The sequence below is a fragment of the Sitophilus oryzae genome, unplaced genomic scaffold (genome assembly GCF_002938485.1).
Source record: "Sitophilus oryzae breed Bouriz unplaced genomic scaffold, Soryzae_2.0 scaffold_1507_pilon_pilon, whole genome shotgun sequence".
Classification (NCBI taxonomy): domain Eukaryota; kingdom Metazoa; phylum Arthropoda; class Insecta; order Coleoptera; family Curculionidae; genus Sitophilus; species Sitophilus oryzae.
In genome coordinates, this window is record NW_022146178.1 from 1,244,680 (window position 1) to 1,268,297 (window position 23,618).

At 30.6% G+C, this 23,618-nt stretch overlaps 3 protein-coding genes and 1 long non-coding RNA gene across 7 annotated transcripts; 2 read left to right on the forward strand and 2 right to left on the reverse strand.

The window, feature by feature from the left end:
- Nucleotides 1–437: 437 nt before the first annotated feature.
- On the reverse strand, nucleotides 438–7,916 carry LOC115878271 (probable protein phosphatase 2C 11). Its single transcript, XM_030894711.1, has 11 exons — nucleotides 7,660–7,916; nucleotides 7,050–7,274; nucleotides 6,770–6,961; nucleotides 6,502–6,664; nucleotides 6,257–6,442; nucleotides 5,555–5,704; nucleotides 5,352–5,482; nucleotides 5,159–5,297; nucleotides 4,907–5,095; nucleotides 2,266–2,429; nucleotides 438–807 (listed from the first exon to the last, which is right to left on the reverse strand). Exons 1-11 carry the CDS (start codon nucleotides 7,768–7,770, stop codon nucleotides 616–618), a joined length of 1,842 nt encoding a protein of 613 aa, XP_030750571.1. The 5' UTR covers nucleotides 7,771–7,916; the 3' UTR covers nucleotides 438–615.
- A 502-nt stretch (nucleotides 7,917–8,418) lies between these two features.
- LOC115878275 (peroxisomal membrane protein PMP22) lies at nucleotides 8,419–9,843 on the forward strand. Its single transcript, XM_030894718.1, has 5 exons — nucleotides 8,419–8,855; nucleotides 8,909–9,004; nucleotides 9,091–9,220; nucleotides 9,273–9,425; nucleotides 9,481–9,843. The coding sequence occupies exons 1-5, from the start codon at nucleotides 8,767–8,769 to the stop codon at nucleotides 9,574–9,576; spliced, it is 564 nt and encodes a 187-aa protein (XP_030750578.1). The 5' UTR covers nucleotides 8,419–8,766; the 3' UTR covers nucleotides 9,577–9,843.
- A 520-nt stretch (nucleotides 9,844–10,363) lies between these two features.
- On the reverse strand, nucleotides 10,364–23,554 carry LOC115878274 (sorting nexin-29). Of its 3 annotated transcripts, none has more exons than XM_030894716.1 (12): nucleotides 23,390–23,554; nucleotides 22,890–23,005; nucleotides 22,595–22,779; nucleotides 22,066–22,201; nucleotides 21,902–22,011; nucleotides 21,725–21,844; nucleotides 21,324–21,461; nucleotides 20,948–21,238; nucleotides 20,510–20,862; nucleotides 13,615–13,977; nucleotides 13,432–13,559; nucleotides 10,364–11,797 (listed from the first exon to the last, which is right to left on the reverse strand). In XM_030894716.1, the coding sequence occupies exons 2-12, from the start codon at nucleotides 22,991–22,993 to the stop codon at nucleotides 11,719–11,721; spliced, it is 2,007 nt and encodes a 668-aa protein (XP_030750576.1). In that variant the 5' UTR covers nucleotides 22,994–23,005; nucleotides 23,390–23,554; the 3' UTR covers nucleotides 10,364–11,718. The 3 variants fall into 3 exon arrangements, with proteins under 3 accessions (XP_030750576.1, XP_030750577.1, XP_030750575.1); XM_030894717.1 differs by having other exon boundaries at nucleotides 23,382–23,554; XM_030894715.1 differs by having other exon boundaries at nucleotides 23,343–23,554.
- Nucleotides 15,908–19,334, forward strand: LOC115878276. Of its 2 annotated transcripts, none has more exons than XR_004049488.1 (3): nucleotides 15,908–16,703; nucleotides 16,776–17,064; nucleotides 17,613–19,334. It is a non-coding gene; the product is annotated as an uncharacterized LOC115878276 (long non-coding RNA). The 2 variants fall into 2 exon arrangements; XR_004049487.1 differs by having other exon boundaries at nucleotides 15,908–16,470.
- Nucleotides 23,555–23,618: the final 64 nt, after the last annotated feature.

Below are 23,618 nucleotides of genomic sequence, written 5' to 3' on the forward strand. Positions count from 1 at the left end.
AAGCCCAAATAAGTTCTTAATTAATTAGAGAAAATTCAAATATTTTTTACTTAGAAGAGATACTGAAAAAATATGAGCAGCAATATTTTATAAGTGCAATTCAAAGTTCCATAAACATTAATAAAAGTTTGAAAACGACAATAAAGTGGACTTGAGAGTAATTTTAAATTATAGATGTATTTTTTAGAAACACCATACGGTCGAAAAAAAATGGGCGTTAGAATTGGCTTGGAATGAAGATTATCGTTATTAGTCCCGTCGCCATTTCCAAGCAAACCTAACGCCGTTTTCTTCAATCGTACGGTATTTCGTTCCTAAGGAATCCTGAAATATAAAAAGAGGTGTAAAGTCTCTTGAATTAAAAAGTTAATTTTTATATGGAATTATGACTGAAAACCTGTAAAATAAGAAACATAAAAAATTGGTTCAGATGAAAATAAAGTTGTAAAAAAAGTTATATTCTTGAATTAGCACTTAAATGTTCATACATATAACTAAACTCGTATATTTCGATGGCTACACGTGGTCTGTTCACAGTCTCGAGATATAAATTGGCCAACCCTTTGTATAAAAACAAACATTTCTTGTACAAATTTATTATCCTAATTTATTGACTCATGATGACGATTTCCCTTCTTCTGCAGCGTTGTCGGTTTTAGCCCTTTTCGTTTCAGAATCTTTCTTTTCTGGGTCCGGGCTCGCCACTCTCTTCTTCATGTTAGGCTTGAACTTAACAATAATGGCGGTCATATTATCACAGCCGGTTCCATCGCCCATAGTGTCGGGAGCCAAACAATGATCAAACATCTATAATTTTACAAGAAAAAAAAATTAATATACTAATCACAAGTGGTTGTCTGTCTAGGCTTGGTGCATTTCAACCGATGTTTTAAAATTCCGACAGCAGCGCTCAGTACGGCAGAAATCAAAACTGCCAAGCTCGTGAACCGGCAAATATTGAGGCTGTGTTAAAATCACAAATTTTTAATCAAGGTGAAAAATGTTGCATCTAGGGTTGGAACCTTATATTTCACAATTAGTTACTCATTTTACTTTTATTTTGCCATTACATTTTTAGAAATAAATATACCGGGTGTTTCTCAAAAGTGGTTCACTTCTATAACTTTTTTAATTTTTTAGATAAAAAACGAGATTTGGTATGTTAGTATAGGACATAAATCAGGATTGATCGACGTTTTCATTTAAAACAACTTTTGATTTAAATGGTACCCTCGGTATTTTTTTACCGTATATGATAGAAAATGACATTCTAAATAGAATTATATATTATATGTCAACTTTTGCCATTTTCAATTTAAAAATGGCCATAAATAAACGTAACGACAATTTTACTCCAAATACCCAGTATGTGGTACCAAATTATTCGTAAAAAATGCTTTTTCCAAATATCCTGAGCCAGCCTCGTACCATTTGAAAAATTTGAGTTATCATTAAAAATACGATTTGGGCATCTTTTAAGCGGTCATGAAAGGATACGAAAAAAATTACACAATCAAATATATGTTTCCAAAGTTCTTTGATTACAAAGTAATAGTTTTAACTCAGTCTTGGCACTCTAGATTGAAATTTAAAATGCTATTTTTATTTAATTGGAATTGTCTAAAATTGACGTATGGTATGTCATTCTATTCAGAATGTCATTTTCTATCACAAATACAGTAAAAAAGTACTTAGGATACAATCTAAAAATACAAAGTTGTAGTCATTTCCGGTGAAACAGGAAGCGACCGAAGGTAATTGAATACGTCAATCAATCCCGATTTATGTCATATACTAACAAACCAAATTTTGTTGTATTATCTGAAAAAATAAAAAAGTAAAAAAGTGAGCCCCTTTTGAGAAACACCTGGTAGAATCGGCTGGAAATGAATACTGGTCTTAAAAATACACTATAACGAATAATCTACTAAAAGACCCCTGTGACCCTCCGCCTGCTAAATATTGATTCTTCAACGACAAAAGTTCTTAAACTGTTTACCAGTTAATTTATTTAATAAAATGCTTGCACTCGAAATCCGGGCACTGGAAAAAAAAGCGACTACCTAAACGCATCCTAGATCTATAGAGCAAACTGGTTGTCGCATTCTTCCCCGCACCTCAGTCCTCGGGACCGATGCGATGGGCTGTGCCCCGTATAGGCTGCTACGAGTATATACTGTGAATTATATATGTTCGCGAACGTTTTGTTCGAGTAGCTTGGACGCGGCTTAAGATAAATATCAATATTATAAAAATTGTACATACCTCTTCACATACACTGGAGATTTTTTCTGGATTCGCATCTAACCGCGGCTTGACAAATTCGACAACCTCCTGACTGGACATAAAGTTCCATATTCCATCACATGCCAACACCATGAATTCATCCTCGCTAGGATTTATTGTCAACTTCTTAATATCCGGTAATGCTGAATAAGGACAAAAGTTATAAGTAACGAAAAAATCATATATAACTACAACAATTTGTAATTTTTTTCCATTATCATTTCTTTTTGAAGTTATTTTTCGAGATGACAAGCCAGCTTTGGTGATTATTACATACAGGGTGGCCCATCGAAAACGTTCCGCAAGGTATAACGGCCAGGGTAATTTTTTTTTCAGAAAATTCAAAAACACGTCAATTTTGTTTGTGAGGGGAACAACTTTTGCCCCAAAAATTATTGCAAAATCTTCAACCCTCTAAGCGGGGGTCTCATCCCCCAATTTTTTTCAAATGGAAAGGGGGTTCAAGGGGTACCGCAATGAAAAGAGCTTTCTATTCTCTATACTTTCCGGCTTCGTTTTTGAAAATCGGTCGAGTTATTGAGAAAATATGAAGGATTAAAATTTGAAAAGTTTATTTAAACATTTATCAGAGTAAATGATAAGGATAAATTCCTTCGACCAATATGAGTTTTTTTCTTATTATTTCTAGATGTTTACGCATTTTTTCACTTGCCAGAAGGTTGAACGATCAGGTGCGGTAGTTGCTAGATAGCTGTTCTGAATAAAAAGAGGCAGAGGAAAAATCCTGTAGTAAATGAAGCTATGGAGGCATTCGTATTGGGCCAAGTTGCGATGGATAGTACGCTGAGTACAAGAAAATTAGCCAATGAGACCGGCGTGAATCGTACAATGTCCAAAGGATATTAAAAAAACACAAGTTCCACCCATGATACAAAGAATACAAGGTATGATATTGCGCAGGTTGGTTACTACGTCACAGGTGATAAACGGTACCATTGGTCGGCAAGCTCCGCGCGCCAATTTCAAATTGTCAAACAGATGACACAATAAACGCGAAAATAATTTTTCAAATGTCAAGCTCGATAATTTGACATAACTTTTGGGGTTATGTCCTGATTCTTCCCTATTTTAGGTCTTTTTTTTATTAGTGGCAATTGAACAATATGGATATTTTTCTGTATGGCGTATGACGTCACAGGTGGTATGCGCAAACTTAACGAAATTGGAGCCGCTATCGATCATACCTTGTTTTCTTTGTACCATGAGTTCCACCCGTACAAAATTCAGTTGGTACAAGAACTCAACGAAGAAAATTTTGATCGTCGCTTGCAATTTTGTGAAACTATGAGGAGTGAACGAGTGGCGAATGATAATAATTTCCTATTTAATGTGGGTTTTTCGGACGAGTGTACTTTCTTTTTGAACTATGTAGTTAATCGGCACAACTGTCGGTACTGGGCTGAGGACAACCCCTAGGTTTTTCACACACAAAACCTTCAGAAATTGAACGTGAGGGCTGGTATTTTTGAAAATTCTATTGCGGGTCAGTTTAACGATATTGAGAAGAACTTCAACACACAAGTCACAGAACAGCTATCTAGCAACTACCGCACCTGATCGTTCAACCTTCTGGCAAGTGAAAAAATGCGTAAACATCTAGAAATAATAAGAAAAAAACTCATATTGGTCGAAGGAATTTATCCTTATCATTTACTCTGATAAATGTTTAAATAAACTTTTCAAATTTTAATCCTTCATATTTTCTCAATAACTCGACCGATTTTCAAAAACGAGACGGGGAAATATAGAGAATAGAAAGCTCTTTTCATTGCGGTGCCACTTGACCCCCCTTCCCATTTGAAAAAAGTTGGGGAATGACACCCCCGCTCAAAGGGTTGAAGATTTTGCGATCATTTTTGGGGCAAAAGTTGTCCCCCTCACAAACAAAATTGACGTATTTTTGGATTTTTTGAAAAAAGAATACCCTAGCCGTTATGTAATGCGGAACATTTTCGATGGGCCACCCTGTATATACTATATACTACTATGAACTGCCCATCATGTTCGACGTTTGGGAAATGCTTGGAGGGAGGGTTAGAGGTCGCGAAGCGATACCAGCTTCATTAAATGAACTGTGCTTGGTTCTTAAAGAAAAATGGGAAAGCATAACGCAATATTATATATTATGCAGCCTCAATAGAAAACAACGGCCTACGGTCGAGTCGGCCTCCAAACACGTAAACGTTTACGTACGCATGCGCATTTCTTATATTTTTTATTTTTTATCACGTAAAAGATTCTTTACGTCTACTTATACATGCCAGCAGTGGCCGACTCGACCGTATGCCGTTGTTCTCTAATGACAGTATGAACGAACGTATACAGGCAGTTACGGCAGCCAAGGGAAGTGTCACAAAGTATTAGGTTATATTTTTTTTTTCTTTCTTTAAAAACAACCCCTCGATTAACCCTATATAATATGTCAAATATTAAAGTTTACTCAAAACTTAGTTTACGAATTAAAGTTGATACAATCATATACAGTTTGCTAAAAAAATCATGAAAATAGGGCTAAAAATAACAAAAATATAACACTTTAAATTTGATTTGATTGAAATTTCTTCGTTGCGTTTTTTTTGCATCTGAGTCTATATAATACCTGTAATCATCTGTTCTTTGTCACTCAAATCCTTGTTCTGTTTGTAGGCATGATCCCCTATGGCTCTGCTCAAATTCAGGCCTCCGTTCACTCTTCCTTCGACGGTCACCTCACCTCCTGCATTAAGGATTCTAGTTTTTTCGGGTTCGTCTTCAGGTTTGTGATCAAAGGACATTTCAACGGCATTGCCTGTAAATATCATTGTATTTTTAAGTCAAGATTAATATTTAATAAGGTAAAAATAACATATACCGTTTCGACAAATAATACACCTTGAGTCTCCAGCATTGGCCACATATAACTCTGTTCCGTGTACTATTGCCACGACTGCTGTACATCCACTATCGGACCCTGGCTCTTCTTTCATATTTCTGGCAAATTCTAGAGTGTGCTAAATAAAAGATGTTAACAAAATAGGTTGATGAGATAACATAATAAGACCAACCTCAGATTCTTCATCAAGTTCTTCATCCTCCTCCTCCTCCTCTACCTCTTCTTCTTCACCTTCTTCACTGGTTTCCCCCTCTGAGCCATCTTCTATTGCCACATTTACATCGTCGTCATCATCGGAACTTTCTGCTCAAACATTATCAAATGACAAATATGTATGTATATCGAATTTTACATTATTAATGGCACAGAACTTACCAGCAGGTTCAACGAAGGTCTTATCTTCCTCATCTTCGCTTTCATCTTCACTATCTTCTTGATAGTCTAGCAACTTTTTATACAATTGTGATGCGCTTCTTTTTGGCCTAGTGTTTATAGGAGATTTTCCTTTTTTTAATATCGCTTTCCCTAAAATAATATATGTAGTCTAAAAACTTCTCTTCTAATTTCAAACTTGTAACTTCTAATAAACACTAGAATAGATCCAAGATTAACCAGTTTAAATATTAGCATGACATTAATGAACACCCTGTATAATGATATACATTGTATACTTAAAGTTAGTACTTTTTGTAATAATTCACTTTAGTTAGAAAAATGTTAGATTTCGATACGGTAAAAAATTGTCAATATTGCAATTGTTGCTGTAGTTCAAGTACTCAAACTGTAAAGATATTTGAGTTAGATGCTACAAGGAGTTCAAAAATAAACACATATATGAATTTTGACTATTTAAAATTAAATATCAATTTTTTAAATGGCACATTTTTAACTTTGCCTCTATTTGTTTTATTTCCACATAAAACAATGTATAAGAAACATGTTAGGAAAAATATAACTTAAAACGCGAAGAAACAAGAAAAAAGAAAGGTTAAGTAGATGAAATGGTCTTGAAACCGTGATTCTTCAAGCCTGTTCACACTTTTGTCAACTCGACAGAATCTCAATGTTGTCTATTACCTTTTCCCTTATTAGGAGTACCTTCTGGAGTGTCTTTGTTTTCTTTATCGCCCTTTTCTATATCTCCATTATGAACAGTTCCTTCCAATTCTTCCACTTTGCTTGGTGTTTCACTTTTTACCTCTTCAACTACAATTTTAGGGACAGGACCATTTGGTGATACATCACCTTTAGAAGTTTCGATATCTAAATAGAAAACAATATATTATAAAATATAAAAATAAAAAATCAAAATATGTATATACCTTTTTTATCTTCACCATTCATTATATCAATAGATATACTATTTTCAGATGAAGTATGATTTTCAGTATCTTTCTTTACTTCTTCCTTCACTTCACTACTAATATCATCTTTTGAGCCACCTGGTTCATCATCAACGCTTGATCCAGAAGGTAATGATGATAACTTAAAGGGTGATAAAATAAATATCTTTCATGTTTAATATTTAAATATTATTAAATTCGGAGAATTCTTCTAATAATAACTCAAAACAGTTTATTTTGTGCTTACAGATTTATCTCTTTTAGGAGTAATCACTGGCGATCTAGGTAATTTTTCTCCCTTTTTAAGAGCTTTCAATGTAGGATTGACTAAGTTTGTATACTTTTCTATTACTTTTTCAATAGGCATAGAAGCTTCTTCATATAAATTATTAACATTTTCTTCATCTGATTCTTCAACATGTCTATCAGTAGCAATATCCTATAAAATTAATTATTAATCAACTTATTATTAAATATATTTTAGGTACTATACAAATTTAATTTATCATGTAACCTGTTAATCTTACTTTCAAAATTTTTATAATTTCAGGTTTTGTAATTGAAGCATCAAATCCTAAAAATCCATCAATTAAGGCTTGCTCGATATCACCTCTCTTATATGCATCAGTATTTTTAATAAAATTTGGCAGTTCCTGGGAACAATACTGTGCCACTTCATGACCTCCGTGACCATCATAAACAGCAAAATATGAAATTTTTTCATCAAAGTTTAAAATAGCATTATGTCCATCCTACAAATGTTACTGGTACCAAATAATATTCAAAATATATACGAAACATTTATATGATATGAAACTATTCAAATTGTTACTCAAATTTACATATGCAACAGGTGTATATTACTGAAATTATTATTAGCAATTTCTTATTCTTCATCTTGTAACTCGGAATAAAAATAAAACTGCTACAAGCAATTTACAAAGAAATTAAGAAGTACTGAAAAATATGTAAATTTAGATTAATATGAGAGGCAAGAAAATAGTTGAATCATTAATTTACAAATATACGTATATAGGTAGCAATAAAGAAGTTAAAGGTGAAGGAATCGCAACCTAAATGAAATATAATTATAGAAAAATGGGTAAGAATAAAACAGTGTTTTCTTGATATTCTTACCTCTTGGCTTTCGCGCCAACCTTGCATGGAGCTTGCTCCATAGGCCAATTTATCATTTTCTTCATCGACAGATATCTTTTCCGTTATTGGTTCGGATAAATATGAACCCATTTCGACAATTTCTTGTGATTTTTCCTTGTAAAAGTTCTAAAAAATAAAAGAAAAACCGGCGCGTTCTTTTCTTCACACGCTCATGATTTGATGATCGCTGCCAAAAAGTAATTATGGTATTTGCCGCCTTGACGTTAACGGCGCTGTTTAAAAATAACCTTTAAAAACGAAAATTTTTAGCGTGGATATGATTTTAACTCTTTTTTTAACTATATAATTTCGTTAAAAGTTTGAAAAGAAGCTATTTTCCAACAATATGAGAGGTGGATCTTTTACAGAAAACAGAAATAGTAGAAGTACTGATTTTTAAAGTTTAACATATAAAATAAAAATATGATAGTCATATTTTAATCAGAGAAGAACAAACGTTTGTTCTTCTCTGTTTTAATCATAGATAATTTTTAGTTTCGACACAGAACAGATACAAATTTTTCTTCTTCAAAAAAAAATTGTATCTGTTCTGTGGTTTCGAACTTATAAATGATATATGACAGTATCGTTGTAGTCGGTTCAGAGATATATGATAACACAAGGATATATGATCTTCAGAAAGTTCAAAAGTTCTCTTAAATCATATATAAAATATAACATATATCTGTAAGTAAAAAATATGATCAAGGATTTAAAAAAAATCTATGATCTACTGTAGCTGTCAAAAATGTATTCTTAATTTTCAAAAATCAAAATAGAAACTTGAAAAAAAAAACATTTATAATAATTTTCTGCCTTTTCCACAATTTACCCAGATTTACATAAATAATACGGGCAGCCATACGAAGTGCCAATTTTTAGATTTTTAATTTATATGTTGAAAACGTTGAAGTGGATGGTTTTTGATATTAATTTCCTCATTAATTTCAAAGGTCAATTGTTTACTCGGATCCTTGAAGAATTACTCAAATTTAACATTTTTTATATCTAGTACCTAAATATCGCTAGTGTGTATTAGCAGAATTTAGATATTTTACTTTTTATATATTTAAATTACAATTTATAATGGCTCTTTCAAAACCAATAATGAAGGCGTTAAGTTTTTATTTGTCTCAGATGTATGAACATCCATTACGAACTAGTGCATTAACATGGTAAGCATATAAATAAGTTTTGATCAGTATTGATTTTCCAATACTCTTTTTAGTTCTGTTATTGCTCTAGATGGTAATGCGACTTATCAAAGATTAGCAGGTATTAAACCTTTCGATCTGCGTAGCGTTTTAGCCTTTGGAGTATTTGGGTAAGTTTTATCTTTCAGGTAATATGAAAATATCACTAGTTTAAGTAGGTACCTATGTAGGTATATTAATATTGCCTTTCTTCTAGACTTTTATTTTCTGGACCGGCTCAGCACTATTTTTACAGTTTCTTAGAAAGAGCAGTACCAGATGAAGCATCATTTACTATTCTAAAAAAATTGTTTTTGGAGCGCGTTATATTTTTCCCCTTATGCCAAGTAATTGTTTAAATTTGTAGCAATAAATAATATTAATTGTTCTGTATTTCAGGGGTTTGCTTTATATGCAATATCAAGACTTGAAGGCAAAAGTCATGATCAGGCTGTAGAAGAACTAAAAGCTTTGTTTAACAAGCTAGTAATTGGCAGTTGGAAACATCTCACAATATTACAGTTTTTAAATGTTGCTTTTGTTCCTTCAGTGGTAACTAACTATTATACATAACTATTTATTATATAAGTTCTATTAATTTTTGTAGTTCAGGATATTTATTCAGCATTTTATTTCATACTTTTGGACAATTTATTTTTCACATGCAAGAAAAGAATATCAGAAATCGCAGAAAAAGCAATAAAAAGGCATAGGGATATTCGTTTGGACAATAAATATTTTATATTAATTAGTATTCTAAAAATAATTGGTAAGTTTTGAAACATTCCGGGAATATTGTGGTGTAATATTTATTAGAATTTAAGAAAACTAATAATAAATGTTTTTATATGTTTGATATAAAATTGTATTTTTCATATTTGTTATTCTTATTATATAAGTTTATGTATTTTTATGTAGGTGTATTTTTTACCTTTCAAATAATCATGAACATTGTGCATAAACAAATTTATGAAAAGATTGGTTGTTATTATTTATTAAAAGATGGACTTACAGAAAAAGAAAATACCAGAAAATACTTATGTTCAACAACAAATATATATTTATTACGTTTATATTAATACTACATATTATTTTTTAATATATACTAATAGCTATTTTCCATTAAACTGAAAAAAAAATAAATAAAAACTTTGATTAAAAATTGGATAGATCTTTATTCTTGATTGAATATTTTTAGTAACTGTTTAACAACAGAAATTAGCTATTAATGTAAAATTTTAAAAATATATAAATACTTATAATATCACATGATATGAGTTAAAAAGATTCTTAAGTAGAATTAATAAAATACGGGCCTAAACATAATTCTTTAGAGGTCATGATTTCTTTCAAAATTATTTACGTTTATTAATATCCCCTTATAAAAAATATTTTAATTTTCGATAACAATTATTCTTGTTTGGAAATTTTTTATACACTTTTTGGAAAGTTTTAGCGATCGCTTGTTAAAAATTATGTTTTTTTCTGTTAAAAATCATCGATATCTGTAACACTAATCTATGGAAGAGTTAATTTGTTTTGTGATATACCATATGTTCGAAAAATGGCGTCAAGTTACCTTAGAATTGTTGATAGTTGGTATTTTATGTGTGAAATTATAAAATAATAGCGTATAGTTTATGACACCATATGATTGAAAGAAATGGACATCCAGATGGCTTGGAAAGGACGATCGATGGAATTCTTCATATAATTTTATATACAAAATGACAGCGATCTTCATTTCGAGGCAATCTCTGACGCCGTTTTTTTTTCGATCTCTGTTATATAATATAAAAATATCGTAGACTGGCATTTCTACAGTAACTTGACACGATTTTCTTCGACTGTATACGTACATATTATGAATTAAGGTGACCTCTAATGTATAACTAAAATTGGACTATTATAACTATTATTAATATCAATAACAAAAGCAACTGAAATTAGATATACACCTACTAACTGGCATAAAAAATAGAAAATCATATAAGTTTAAACATACGATATTTTAGTATGTACAGTAATAACTGTTGTAATACTTGATTGTTTCCTTATATTTTAATAATTTACAAATTATTACATTTATAGGATAGTTACATTAAAGTAGGTAGTGGTTGGCTATGTTTCATGTAAATCATAAATTCGTTTGAGATAGAGCATGTACCGTTTGATCGAAAAAACGGCGACAGTAGTATTTGAGATGACAAATGATAATATATAAACTTCTATGTAATTTAAAGTTGATATTTTAATTTTTCAAAAAAAAATAGTTTAGAAAAAAGTTTTTAAAACAAATTTTACTGAATAAATTTGTTTGGGTATGATTGGCTCATCTGGAAATAATTAAGTAGACAAAATACTTGACGACTTAATAAGTAGATAGGTATTATAAGTTTTTGGGTCTAATTTTAATGAATGACATATAGGGGTCGCCACGACAGAAAATGTTATCCAATGTCATTTGACAGACCACTATGAAGCCCTTTTTTTTATGATATTATGGTATTTAATGTTCAAGAACACCTAAAATAATCGAATTTCGCGAAATATAGTTATTTAACTATATTTTTAAGTAACGAGAGTTAACACTTTCTAAAGAACTCCTGTTTACAGTCAGAAATTCTACAAATTCGTTAAATAATTAAAAAGAAGACCGATGATATGACATTCAGTTTTCAAACATATAATAAAAAAGTTACAGCTTACAATATTGTCTATTTGATATATCTATGGTAAAAATAATATTATTGACTTAACTAGATAATGTGCCTCATCTATAATAAATAAAAATAAAATTAAATATTTCAAAAAATATTCGTTGCTTAATATCAGCTACTTAATATTATAACCCGGAATGGTTTGCTCCTGTATTCCTTCTAGAATTGAACATATTCTTTTTTGCTTCTTCATCACGCTGATCTCTAAAAGAAATAATATTGTCAAGGTGTGTGTGGCGACATCTGTCGGAGAAGCGAATAACCGCAACGTGTATTGCTGGTTGACATTGATTGAGACGCCATCTCTTAGCTAAGTAGAAAAGCGAGTTCCCACCAGGCAGCAGAATTTACTGGTAGATGGCAAAAGGGTATCGAAAATTATAGATAATTTTCGAACGTTCCAGAAACAGCCGCTAGGATATATAAAAAGTCCGCGCTCGGCAGTTGTGCCGGTTAAGTTTGAAAATACGGTTGGTTTAAATTGTGAATCATGACAATTTGGCGAAGGATATTTTTAAGTAGTTAATTGTGTGTTGTAATCAGTATAAATTGTGTGTATACCGTGCTGGCAACTGTTACTTTTGGGTCGGCATTTACATGTGTGGAAGTAAATCGCATAGGGATCTTATTAAGTCGGAGTGAGAGAAATGCGACCGACCGACGCGACGCGCTACGGTGTGCTGTTGCGGCGTTGTCGATACGCCTTTCCCTATCAAGTAAAGTAAAATCACGATGGCAAACCGCTTATTTTTAAAAGACTTTTTTTTCAAGAGATAACTAGATAAAATCATTAGACATGTTTCTGAGCATCTGAAATGGAATTATAAGGATATCGTTAGGGTGTCATTTTTTTTATAACGAGAAAACGTCAGTAATCGTGATAATTTAAAAACTCAACTTTTTAACACATAACAGGCCATAACTTAAGAACCACTTTAGATTTTGAAACTTTTTTTTATTTTCAAGATTGGATATTTTACGATATGTTTACATAAGAAAAATTCGATAAGGTTGTTTTTTCCATTCAAAAATTGTAAACAATCCATCCATTTACTTTTAGAGAATAGCAATTTTCAGCAATCGTGTAATTTTTTTATTGATAAAGATTTTCACATACTGTCTACAAAGATAATACAGCCAGAAATATTAACAAAATTCTTGAAAAAACTACAATCTATTATTTCTAAAAGATTTCAAAATATCGATTTTTGAATTCAGAGTTCTAATAGCGCGACCACTATCGAACATCCACTCAATTCCACTTATTTTTACCAAAAATACAAGTGTTTCTAGCTTGCACTTAAAAAAAAATCAAGCTATATGGAAAATTACGACGACTCGTTAGTATCAGGAGACGTAATTAAATCGTGAAGCTGAACGCATGACGCACACCTTTCCCTAGAACTTTAAGTACTGACAGAGGTACTGATTGGGTCGACCGGTCAACTGCGACAAATCTGCTATATCCCCTTCCACTTCTTTTCAAGTAGTGGCTACGGCTACGTCTAACATATTTTCGGACGGAATTTGGCAAAGTCACCCCAAGAGGCAAAGTCACCCCATTTCACGGTATATTAAATAATTACTAGCTTTAAACGGCAATAACTTGTTTGATTTAAATGAAACATCCTGTATATTTTACGTGAATTAGATGCACAATTTAATTGTTTTAAATTTGGAAAAGTATAAACGGGATTAACCATTTTAGAACAAGCAAATTTCTTTTTATTAGAACGCATTTTTCTAAAAATGTCAATAATAAAAAAGTTTTTCCTCTTGTAAAGACAATCCAGGGACATACTGTATACTAAATTTTAAGACGGCTTACTGTTACTTACTTGAAAAAAGCCAGATGCTGTTCCAGTAAAAATCTGCTAGCGCAATGTGCTAATTCTGGCCAGTGATCTATAATCCTTCTCAAATACACTTGCAATCTTTTTCTTCTGTCCTCAACCAAGGACGAATCCTAAAGCAATTAATTATGGTATATTTAATTAAACAAATATAACGACGAGATAAACCTTTTTTCCGATACTTTTTTTGGGCGGGAAATCGAAAGTCCCAACTATAGGATCGAGTTTTTTTAGGTCGGTATGGAGTGCGTGAAATTGGGCGTATCTCCTGTAAATGTTCCATTCGTCGTTGCCAGCTCGCAAGTACACTTGGTAGACGTGATGGGAGTTCGAACCGCTACCGGTTAGGAACGCCGACGGTATCCAAACGTTGACGTTGCCGGTATTCTCCTCTGAACTAAATTCCATGGATATTGGGCCTTTTAAGTCTTCCAACTCATTTTTCAATTTTTCTAGCAAAGTGTCCTTTTTGCACAAAGACTGTTGCAAGGCCACGTTAAAATCCATCAGCTCCGCATGCATCTCAGCTACCTATTATATAATTATGTTTTACTAAGTTACTTTCAATTTAGGTAATCAAAATATGTAAAAAAATGTGCGTGTAAAATTACAACCCAAACCAAACCAAATCAAACCAAATCAAATTCCATACTTTTACTAAGGATTTAGGTTAATTAATTTAAAAATTATTAATTTTTTAAAGCTTATTATCACGCTTATTTTCAAATATAATTTGTTATACTAATATAAAATTCCATATTTTCGCCAACTAGATTATTAGAGCTTAATAATATCCATAGCTTGAACTGACAAAAACATTTTTTGGAAGTTGACATTGGATTTTTTTTTCCTCAAAAATGGGCTCTTTCGCAAAAAATGAAATACCCAATTCAAGGACAAAATCTGAAATAGAAGACTATTTTCAGTATACTTATCCAAAAAAAATAGTTCCATGACATTGAATAATTTTTTTATAGGCCCTCAAAATTGCTTTAATTTGAAATAAGCAATTTTGAATAAGTGCCAATTGATGACGTATGAAAAATACGCCCAATCACATTGCAGAACCGTGCTCGTGCGCCAGCCAACAACTGGCAACATTGCGATTTGATTTGACCAGCACCACCTCAACTCAAGGCCAATCAACATGATACGGGCAAGGCAAATATGGCGGCGAAGGCAGCGCATTATTAAATTGTTTACCTTTAACCTGAAAAGCCGGTAGTGGTTTCTCGTTCCGATTGCATACCAGAAATAATTAATTATCTCTAGTTTGTTGTGCTTCTGCAGCACGTTTGTTTAGTTCTTAGTGTTCAGTGCATAGTGTGATCAGAAAATTGTGATAAAATAACAGTGTAATAAAAATCCAAACCAGACATTCCACATAGGGAACTTCAAACTTTTGTGCTTGTCGTACTCCTCTATTATTAATTATTTTAAGGTAAGAACTAGAAGTATTTATCAAGATATTACACCTAAATGAGTAAAAAGCCTTCGCCGCCAGTCTGCATAGTACTTTATAATGGTTACTTACAATATCAAAAGATAGGTATTAAAGGGTAGGTACTAACATTTTATTGTAGCATGCCTTTTACATGCTCTGTTCCAAATTTTCACGGGAATAATAGAGGGGGTCCCAAGGTTTCTGCTCTTATATTCCCCAAAAATGACGAGCTTCGTAAAAAATGGTTCACAGCTATTAAAAGAGATAATTTCACTCCTACTAGTAGTTCTCGGGTAAGAAGTGCAATAAATATGCCTCAAAAAGGCCCCAAAGCCTCTTTTACCCTAGTGAGGATGTAGTTATGGCTACTGCTTACACTTACCTCACTATAAGTAAAATATTGGAAGGAGAATCACGCTTTTTACATCAAAAAGATCATAGAAAGATATTGACAACATTGACATTTGAAAATATAAATGGCCTGGATGTAAGTCTTTTTTTAGGTCACAATTGCCCCTCACATACGTCAGAATTTATTATTAAATCCATCTTGTCCAGAATATTCAATATTTTATTGAAGAACTATGCAAAAAAAAAGGAATGACGTCTTTACCACAAAGACAATGTATATGTAAAGAGAAAGTGTAAAGAAAACTAAGCTAAGCGTAAGTTTTACTTACGAACCTCCAAAAAGGTATTTAGTTGTATAGTTCCTATATAAAATCTTGAAACACGAATTATATTTTTTATTTATCCTCACCTATTATAGTTTAAATTTATTCCCATTTGTATAATGCTGCAAAACATAGAAAAAATATTCCATATTTTTTGACCCAAGCCAGTGTAGTTTATAATTCCCAGAACATTTACCAAGGCTTTTACTAAGACAAGTAACTTCCTATACTGTCCATAATAGTATATGTTTATCAAACGTTCAGTAAATTCTAAACTATGGTAGGTAAGTGTTTGCAATTGAATATTTAGTTTATATTGCTATTTTCTGTCATATATTTCTGGTTATTTCCACAGGGGAACTGTTTACATTTTATGCGAATGCCAACATCCTATTGTTATTGTTTAGTATGTTGCCGAGTATATCTCCGCTTTTGTTTATTTTTAATTTTGTATACGTATACTTTGGGGAAATCTTAAGAAAATAATAATATAATTAGCTTACTACTTATCAAAATTTCGACATTTATAATTTTATTTAGTACTTATTAAGATTCAGTCAAGATTACAAGAAAAATAAACTTGAAATATTTGTAAATTTCGTCATTTTTCATCAGCCGTTAGGATTAATTTTTAATCTGACAACGCCGCTCTGTTGTTATAGTATTTTCTATAGTAGGGGAATTGGACGCGGTCAACAGTGTCAATACTGTCGATAAACAGCTGATTGGCATGATCAGCTGTTTGCCGTGCTTTTATTTTTCCATATTTCTTAACTATTAATAAACTATTAATGTATAATTGTTTCATTTTATATAAAAGACCAAAATTAGCATTTAAAATGGGTCTACACTGGCAAAATGTATGAGAATTAAAGAATTTAAACATCGTGGAGTGTCATTTCAAAAGTAAGTACTGTTCTGTGGTAATACAACATCTCGTTTTATTTACCTAAAATATTTACCATAATTGTTTAAATTTGTTTATTTGTTTTATAATATAATTTTGTGAATATAATATATTATGTATATTATAAGAAGTAATGTTTATTTTTTTGTTACAATATTGTCCGATTTAAAATCGTATATTGGTATTTAATTATGAATACAAATAATTTGTATGTTTATGTAAATTATAATTGGTATGTTTACATTTGTAAAAAAAATAATGCCTATTTACGTTTTCTATTACTAAGATAAATATTTTATTTCAGATTTCTAAAAGATAGTGAGAGAAAAATTAAATGGTTTTCTCTGTTAGGATTTATTCATAGCATAATATTAAAAAGTCGAGCAAAAGAGAACTCAAGAACAGCTGATTTTTTTATAAGGAATTGAAGAAAATATTTAAAATCTGATGATTTTCACAGCCATTTATGTCGCGATTTGTGGTCTTTCAGTTGTTTCAACATCACCTAGGAAATTAACATTAAGATATCAGGATCCTGCATATAACGAGATAAGAACTATGATCGTGTTAGGATACCTATTCCGTCACAATATGTAAGTACATATATATTTACAGTTTAATTATTTAATATAAAATATTACTATATACTAATATGTATACACAGATTCAAAGTGTACAGGGTGGTGCCTTTCATACGATATGAAGGTTTCAAGGATTTTTGTTGATGGAAGTTGGTATTGAAAGAACAAATGGAGGGTTTAGAAATCAATCAAGTCATACAAATTCACTTTCATTTTCCTTTGAGCCTTTATATCCTATGAGAGGTGTATACCCTATATATATATATAGATTTATATATATATATATATATATATATATATATATATATATATATATATATATATATATATATATATATATATATATTATATTACTAAAATTACACTATAGTTGTATAAGATCTCACCATCGAAAAAAAAAAAACAGCGTTAGGGTTGGCTTTGAAAGCAAGATTTATGTAATTTTATAAAATGTAAATTTATGTGGTGAATGTCATTGATCGTCAATTTTATTTTGCTCACAATGTATACTCAATGTAGATATTTATATTCACCAACTTCATGTTTATATTTTGTTTTAGGAAGTGAAGATATTCATGGTGTGGAAGTCGTTACTTTAATTACATAGTGCATATGAAATTGGTCCTTTACATCATGTTTAAAATTGACGTAATGCTACTATGCAAAATAGTGAGAGATGTGAACCCTAGGCAGAGCTACAGAATTACTTTTGTTGAGAGACAAATTATGATAGTGATTAGAATCGCATATTCTAGACTTTTACTTAAAAAATGATTTGTTCGGAATGAACTTTTATAGTGTGGAGGAATACCTGCAAATTATAATATGAGGCCTACGTATATGATAATTTTATTATGATCTGTTGTGTTTGTTTTTTTATATTTTGTATTATATATTTGTGTTAGCTTTAAGAATTTATTGACTATTCCTATACAATTGTACATTGTTTTATGGAAATAAATAAATGATTGATTGATTGAATAAGTTAGGAAACCATACGATCGAGAAAAAAACGGCTTCAAAGGCGACTGGGGAATGAAAATATGATAATTTCAGTGAGGTCAAGCCCTAGAAGTCATTTTCTTGGCTCGTACTATTTTTTAAAGGCGCTCTAAGGTTGTAATTTATTTTTACATTAAGTAAATATGATTTTTAAATGGTGTAGTTTAAGATTGACCTCGCTAAATTATCAATCGTCATTCCTCAGCCGCCTTTGACGCCGTTTTTTTTAGACTATTTGCTATAACTATGTTATCTGTTATGCAAATACATATGTCAACAAGTAAAAAGCCAATGAGAAATTAGTTTCTGCTTGGATCCTTACAGTGGCATTTAACAAAATATATATTTTTTCAGGTTACAATATTTTATTTAATATGAACCTGTAAATGTAAGAATATTATACATATATTATATTTTTTACTCAGTCCCTAAATATATTATTAAAATACAACACTTGTGTTTTTTATTAATATCGTGTTATGATTAATACCTAATTAATGTAAAATTATATGGTATGTAAATATCCTTACACTGAGAATTCGTTTGGTCAAAATATTACTCTCTTACTAATATGAATTTGAAAACTACAGAACATTGTTTTTTTTTAGTTTTTGTGCTAATATTTCCACTTAAAATTACCGAATATATTTATGGTATAGGTAGGAAAAGATGAATTTTGTGCTTTTTAATTATACATTATATTAATTATATTATTATTGTAAATAATATCTACTGATATTTAATATAAAAAATAGTTATTCACATGCATCTATTTTTCTTTTGTAATTAATACTATCTAAATAACAAGACATCTTATATAATAGATCCATTAACATTTTAGTTTATCAATTATCAATCACTATACGATATACAATACGTATAATATCTTTTAATTATATCTAACTTTTAATTATTGAATATTTAATAAACAAATTTTTTATAGTGTTTGTTAAATATTTTATAGCATATACTATTATGTATTTATAATAATTTATTAGTTTTATTGCATGAACATATTTTTAAAATTTATTATTAAAAAATATTTTATCTTTGCCTCTAACCACCTACTTCTATATCTCTGGCTTTTACTTTACTATCATCAATGAATCTCAAGGTTAAATTCTGTTTTGATGCTCTTCGGCTGTAAACTCCCCTACCACTTTCCTCTTTACCCCGCTGTCCATAAACTATGGTAGCGGGGGCACTCACCGATAAAACGATGTAGGCACCTCGATTTTGTGAATTTATGAATGACTTGCTCTATCTATTTTTATTCTTAATCTAAGGTTATTTCTTTTTCCCATGATTTTGAACACCCCTATATATGCTACCCCAAGTTTGAATATTTTAACACTGCCTATTTTCTGAGAAAGCAGACCTTTTTTTAAAAAGTAACTAACTGATGTTTCCATAAAAGTAATAATACAAAAAATTCCATAACTATGTGGAGAACTTTAGACTCCCTGTATATTAAAAAATTAGTGAAATATTACGTAATCTAACCCGACATTTGTGTGAAAAATGTCTATTTGGAAATAAAACAGGTTTTAAAATACGCGCCAAATAAAGCACTTCTATCTCCGCCATGTTGGAAAAGGTTGAAAGGCCTTGTGTGGAGGTGGTGGTGAGTCAGCATGGTGGCTGGTGGCCCGGCCGCGGCCGTGTTGCCGCTTTTCAACATGCCAGGTGTGACGTATTAAAAATAAAGTGCGGATTTTTATTCTGGGCTTTTTTGTTTTTATTTATTTTCTTAAGAACGACTTCAAATTTTTCGAAAGTAAGATAGCAGAAAATTCTAGAATTAATTGCTTTATTCAATTATGCTAATTCCAAAATATAGTGAAAGAGCCCATTATGTACGGTGGCGATTTTTAAAACGCTTAGTTTCGGAGATACAGGGTGTAGAAATTTAATTTTTATTTCGATTTTTTCCAAATAATTTCTGAACTAACGTCAGTATTTGGATGAAAATTGGTGTCTGTGAGAGAGAGTTTTTTGACATGAGAAATTTGATTTTGATGTCAATATGACTCTTATTTACAGGGGGCGCCACCTACATGTGTTTTAACTGTTTTGAAGAGTAATAACTTTTCGTCCGTACCTGTATAAAACTACCGAGTGAAAAAATATACATTTCCATGACTTTTGACGTAAAAAATGTCTCTTGGCAAAAATCTCTACGAGCAACAGTTCTCAAGATATTTAGAATGGAAATAGTCAATAGATATATTATTATTACAATAATTAATATCTTTATTATAGGAGCTACAGATGTCTGACATAGTATTGTCACACCCTGTATAAATACGCGTGAAGAACTCAGACATAATTATTTTTTTTAATTACATTTACAATAAACAAAGTTATTTGCTTATCTTAAATAATGAATCAAATTTCTGAAAAACTTAAAATTCGTTCCACACACTGTAATTATAATTATTTAATTTATTTTTACCTGTACTAATTTCTGCTCATATATTTTGGCCTCTACTTTGTAATCGGGTGGTTTTTCAATTTGTAAACCATCCAATGCCTTTTGCAAAGGCTCATCATCTCTTCGAAGCATTTGTATGGCTTCAACATACTTCTTTACTTGTTCCTTGAGGTTTTCGTTCTCTTTAGTCAGAAGGTTGATTTTTTCCTCCCTATAAAATAAAAATATAGGGAAAATTTTGGTGAATATATATAAAAAACCAACCTTTTTTTCAATTCCTCCTGAGTTTTTGTTTTCAACTGCCGTTAAAACAGCAGATATATCAGTAGGTACTTCTAGAATATCGTCTGATATATCTGGAGATTCTTCAAAGTCTATATAGTTTTAAAAATATAAATTATGTTGATGTAAAACTGCCTTCAAATAAATTACATATTCTAGAAATATTTATGCACTTACCTTTTATTCGTTCTACAGAAACAGGCGTTAACTCTCCAATATTATTGTGATTAATCGGAGTTAAACTTTCAGGTACTGTTGTAGTGAATTTTTCTCTCGAGCCACTATTCTCTATTGACAATTTTCGAGTCATTTTCGGCTTATTTGCATCATTTTGGGAAGCACTAGGTATACTTTCTGAAACAGTATTATTACTTTGATCCCTTTGATCTTTTCTATGATGTTTTTCCTTCAATACAGATTCATCTTGGTGTCTGTCCATAGTTTCAAAAACACTATCCTTTAGGTTTCCTATTTATAAAATATATTCATTACTAATATAAATTATAATAGGTTTTTAATAATTTTATTTTTAGTGATTGCTGTAAAGGATTACCTGAATTACTAGCATCTGAGCAAGTACTACTACTTGAAACTGATGGGACACTGGTAGACAACATGTCGTCATCAAAAGAGATAAACTGTCTTGCTACTCTCCTCTTCTTTTTTTGATCTCTTTTCCTATCAATATTTTCTAAAAATAACGTTTTATTTAAAAAAAACCATCTATAATCCTATATTAGAAATTTAAAAACATATGTATATCGATACTTTACTGAAATGAAAATATTTATGTTTTTACAAAAATCACAATTGCCATTTTCTTTAAATTTATTTTTAAAACAAAGAGATAGGTATAGGTATTAGGGTATATGAAATGAATAGGCAAAATATTATGCATACTGAACATTTCAAAAGCTTTTAAATTGCAGAATTTTCATAGAATATAATATATACCTGGAATTGGTGCTTTAATAATAGGTTCTACACAGAAACTAATACTATTAGTTCTTGGAATGATTGAGCTATTAAATTCTGGTTTATCTATACTCATTGCAAATAAAATTGAGCCTAAACCTAAAATATAATATAATTTTAACATCATTTTTATGATTACTTTTGAAAAAAAAATACCTGCTGCCATATTAGGCAACATACTATTTTTATCTTCATCGCGAAGTAATGCCCAGGATTCGTAATGCTCTGCTAAAATGTATTTATCACCTAGTAGCGTATGAAAATATCTAAAAAGTTGATAAACTTAATAAAATATGCAATGATTGTATTGATAAACAAACCTTTCTAAAGATTTTTCATTGAGTGTAGCTCTAATCCATGCACGACATTTGCCAATATCTGTCCATATATGTTTTAATAAAACATATCTTTCCTTCTCATGGTTTGTCAAGTGTCTTTGAATAAAAGGCCAAAATGCTAAAAAAATACGAATAATATAGTCAAATAATCTCTGGTTAAATTACTTGATAAGAATAATAGCAGATATAATAGGATATTATTAAAAGATAACATTAAGTACATATAATATAGGAAGTAGAAGAATGTGCAAGATGTTTTTATCTAGGTACGCCCGACAATATTTGAAATTTTTGGTATTTCACCTTTAGGTTTTTTTTTAACTCTATGGCTATAGATAAATATAATAATTGGAGTTAAATAAGATTTGATTTAAATATCTCATTAAGTAGGTAGATTAAAATCCAAATATACCACATTTGAGTAGTGGAGATGCCATAATATCAGTAGGTACTTAACAAGTACTTGTTTCAAATTTAGGTATTTTACCTATAATTGCCAATAAATACTTACAAGTACTATCCTGTCCAATATGTAAGCTTTGTACGACTATATCTGATACTTGTTTCAATGTTGAATTTACTTGACTGATTTGAGGTTTTGCCCTAACACCATGCAAAAAAACTGCTTCCAGACAAAGGCACAATCCTGCTACACAAGAGTCGAATTCTGTTGCTAATTCATTTTTACCTCCGTAACTAGAAATTTATCAAACACCTTATGGAATTATTTAAGAGATTAGCATAATTCACTAAATATTATATTTTTTTTTGGTTTTTAATATGCCTGTATGTAAGAAACTTATTACCGCTTTTGGGATTGTTGTATACATTCCAGTAACTGTTTTAGAAGCTTATCTAGGTTTTCTTGCCTGCTTTGTGAACTTCCTGATGATAAACTTACAGCTGACATCAGCTTTAAAGGCTAAAATGCATAAAAATGATTCAGGGTATTATTTTGATAATGTAAGTTAAATAACAGACTGTTAAAGCATACAATTTAAAATAGTTAATAATTCTATTTTGGAAATTTTTAATAATATATGTTTATATGTATATAATCTAATGTTGCTGTAGGCTTTTATAAATAATAGGTACAATAACTTCAACAACACGCTTCAAAATAGATTACCTAAACATCTCTTAGCTTAAAAAATAGGCAAATAACTAACAGTACAGTTTCTGTTTCTATCACATTCTATGAGCGCATATTTAATAAACGTTTCTTGTAATTCAGTAATAATATTTATTAATAAACTCACCATAATTCTAAAATAACCTTATTTATTACAGTTTATTACCTACTCACATTATAATTTTGTAATCATCGAGCGGCTTCTGCCACACAATGCAATGACTGGAACCTCCGATTCTTCCTACTAATTCTTATCATTCATAAACAAGTTTTGTTATAAAATTATATTGTTTTTATCTACATTACAAAAATATTTAAACCACAACAAAAGAATTTGACACAAATTTACAAATGACATGGCAAAAACCACAGAGGCTAAACATCAAATACACATCCCTTATAG

Excerpts from the sequence above, each read along its gene's own strand:
- LOC115878271 (XM_030894711.1), bottom strand. The coding sequence starts at position 7,770 with ATGGGTTCATATTTATCCGAACCAATAACGGAAAAGATATCTGTCGAT. Across the intron at positions 6,962-7,049 it reads AAATTATAAAAATTTTGAAA|GATATTGCTACTGATAGACA; the intron begins GTAAGATTAACA and ends TTAATTTTATAG. Across the intron at positions 5,096-5,158 it reads GTGTATTATTTGTCGAAACG|GCAATGCCGTTGAAATGTCC; the intron begins GTATATGTTATT and ends TGATATTTACAG.
- LOC115878275 (XM_030894718.1), top strand. The coding sequence starts at position 8,767 with ATGGCTCTTTCAAAACCAATAATGAAGGCGTTAAGTTTTTATTTGTCT. Across the intron at positions 9,005-9,090 it reads TTAGCCTTTGGAGTATTTGG|ACTTTTATTTTCTGGACCGG; the intron begins GTAAGTTTTATC and ends CCTTTCTTCTAG. Across the intron at positions 9,426-9,480 it reads TTGCTTTTGTTCCTTCAGTG|TTCAGGATATTTATTCAGCA; the intron begins GTAACTAACTAT and ends TAATTTTTGTAG.
- LOC115878274 (XM_030894715.1), bottom strand. Across the intron at positions 22,202-22,594 it reads TATTGGACAGGATAGTACTT|CATTTTGGCCTTTTATTCAA; the intron begins GTAAGTATTTAT and ends GTATTTTTTTAG. Across the intron at positions 21,239-21,323 it reads CTCAGATGCTAGTAATTCAG|GAAACCTAAAGGATAGTGTT; the intron begins GTAATCCTTTAC and ends TTTTATAAATAG.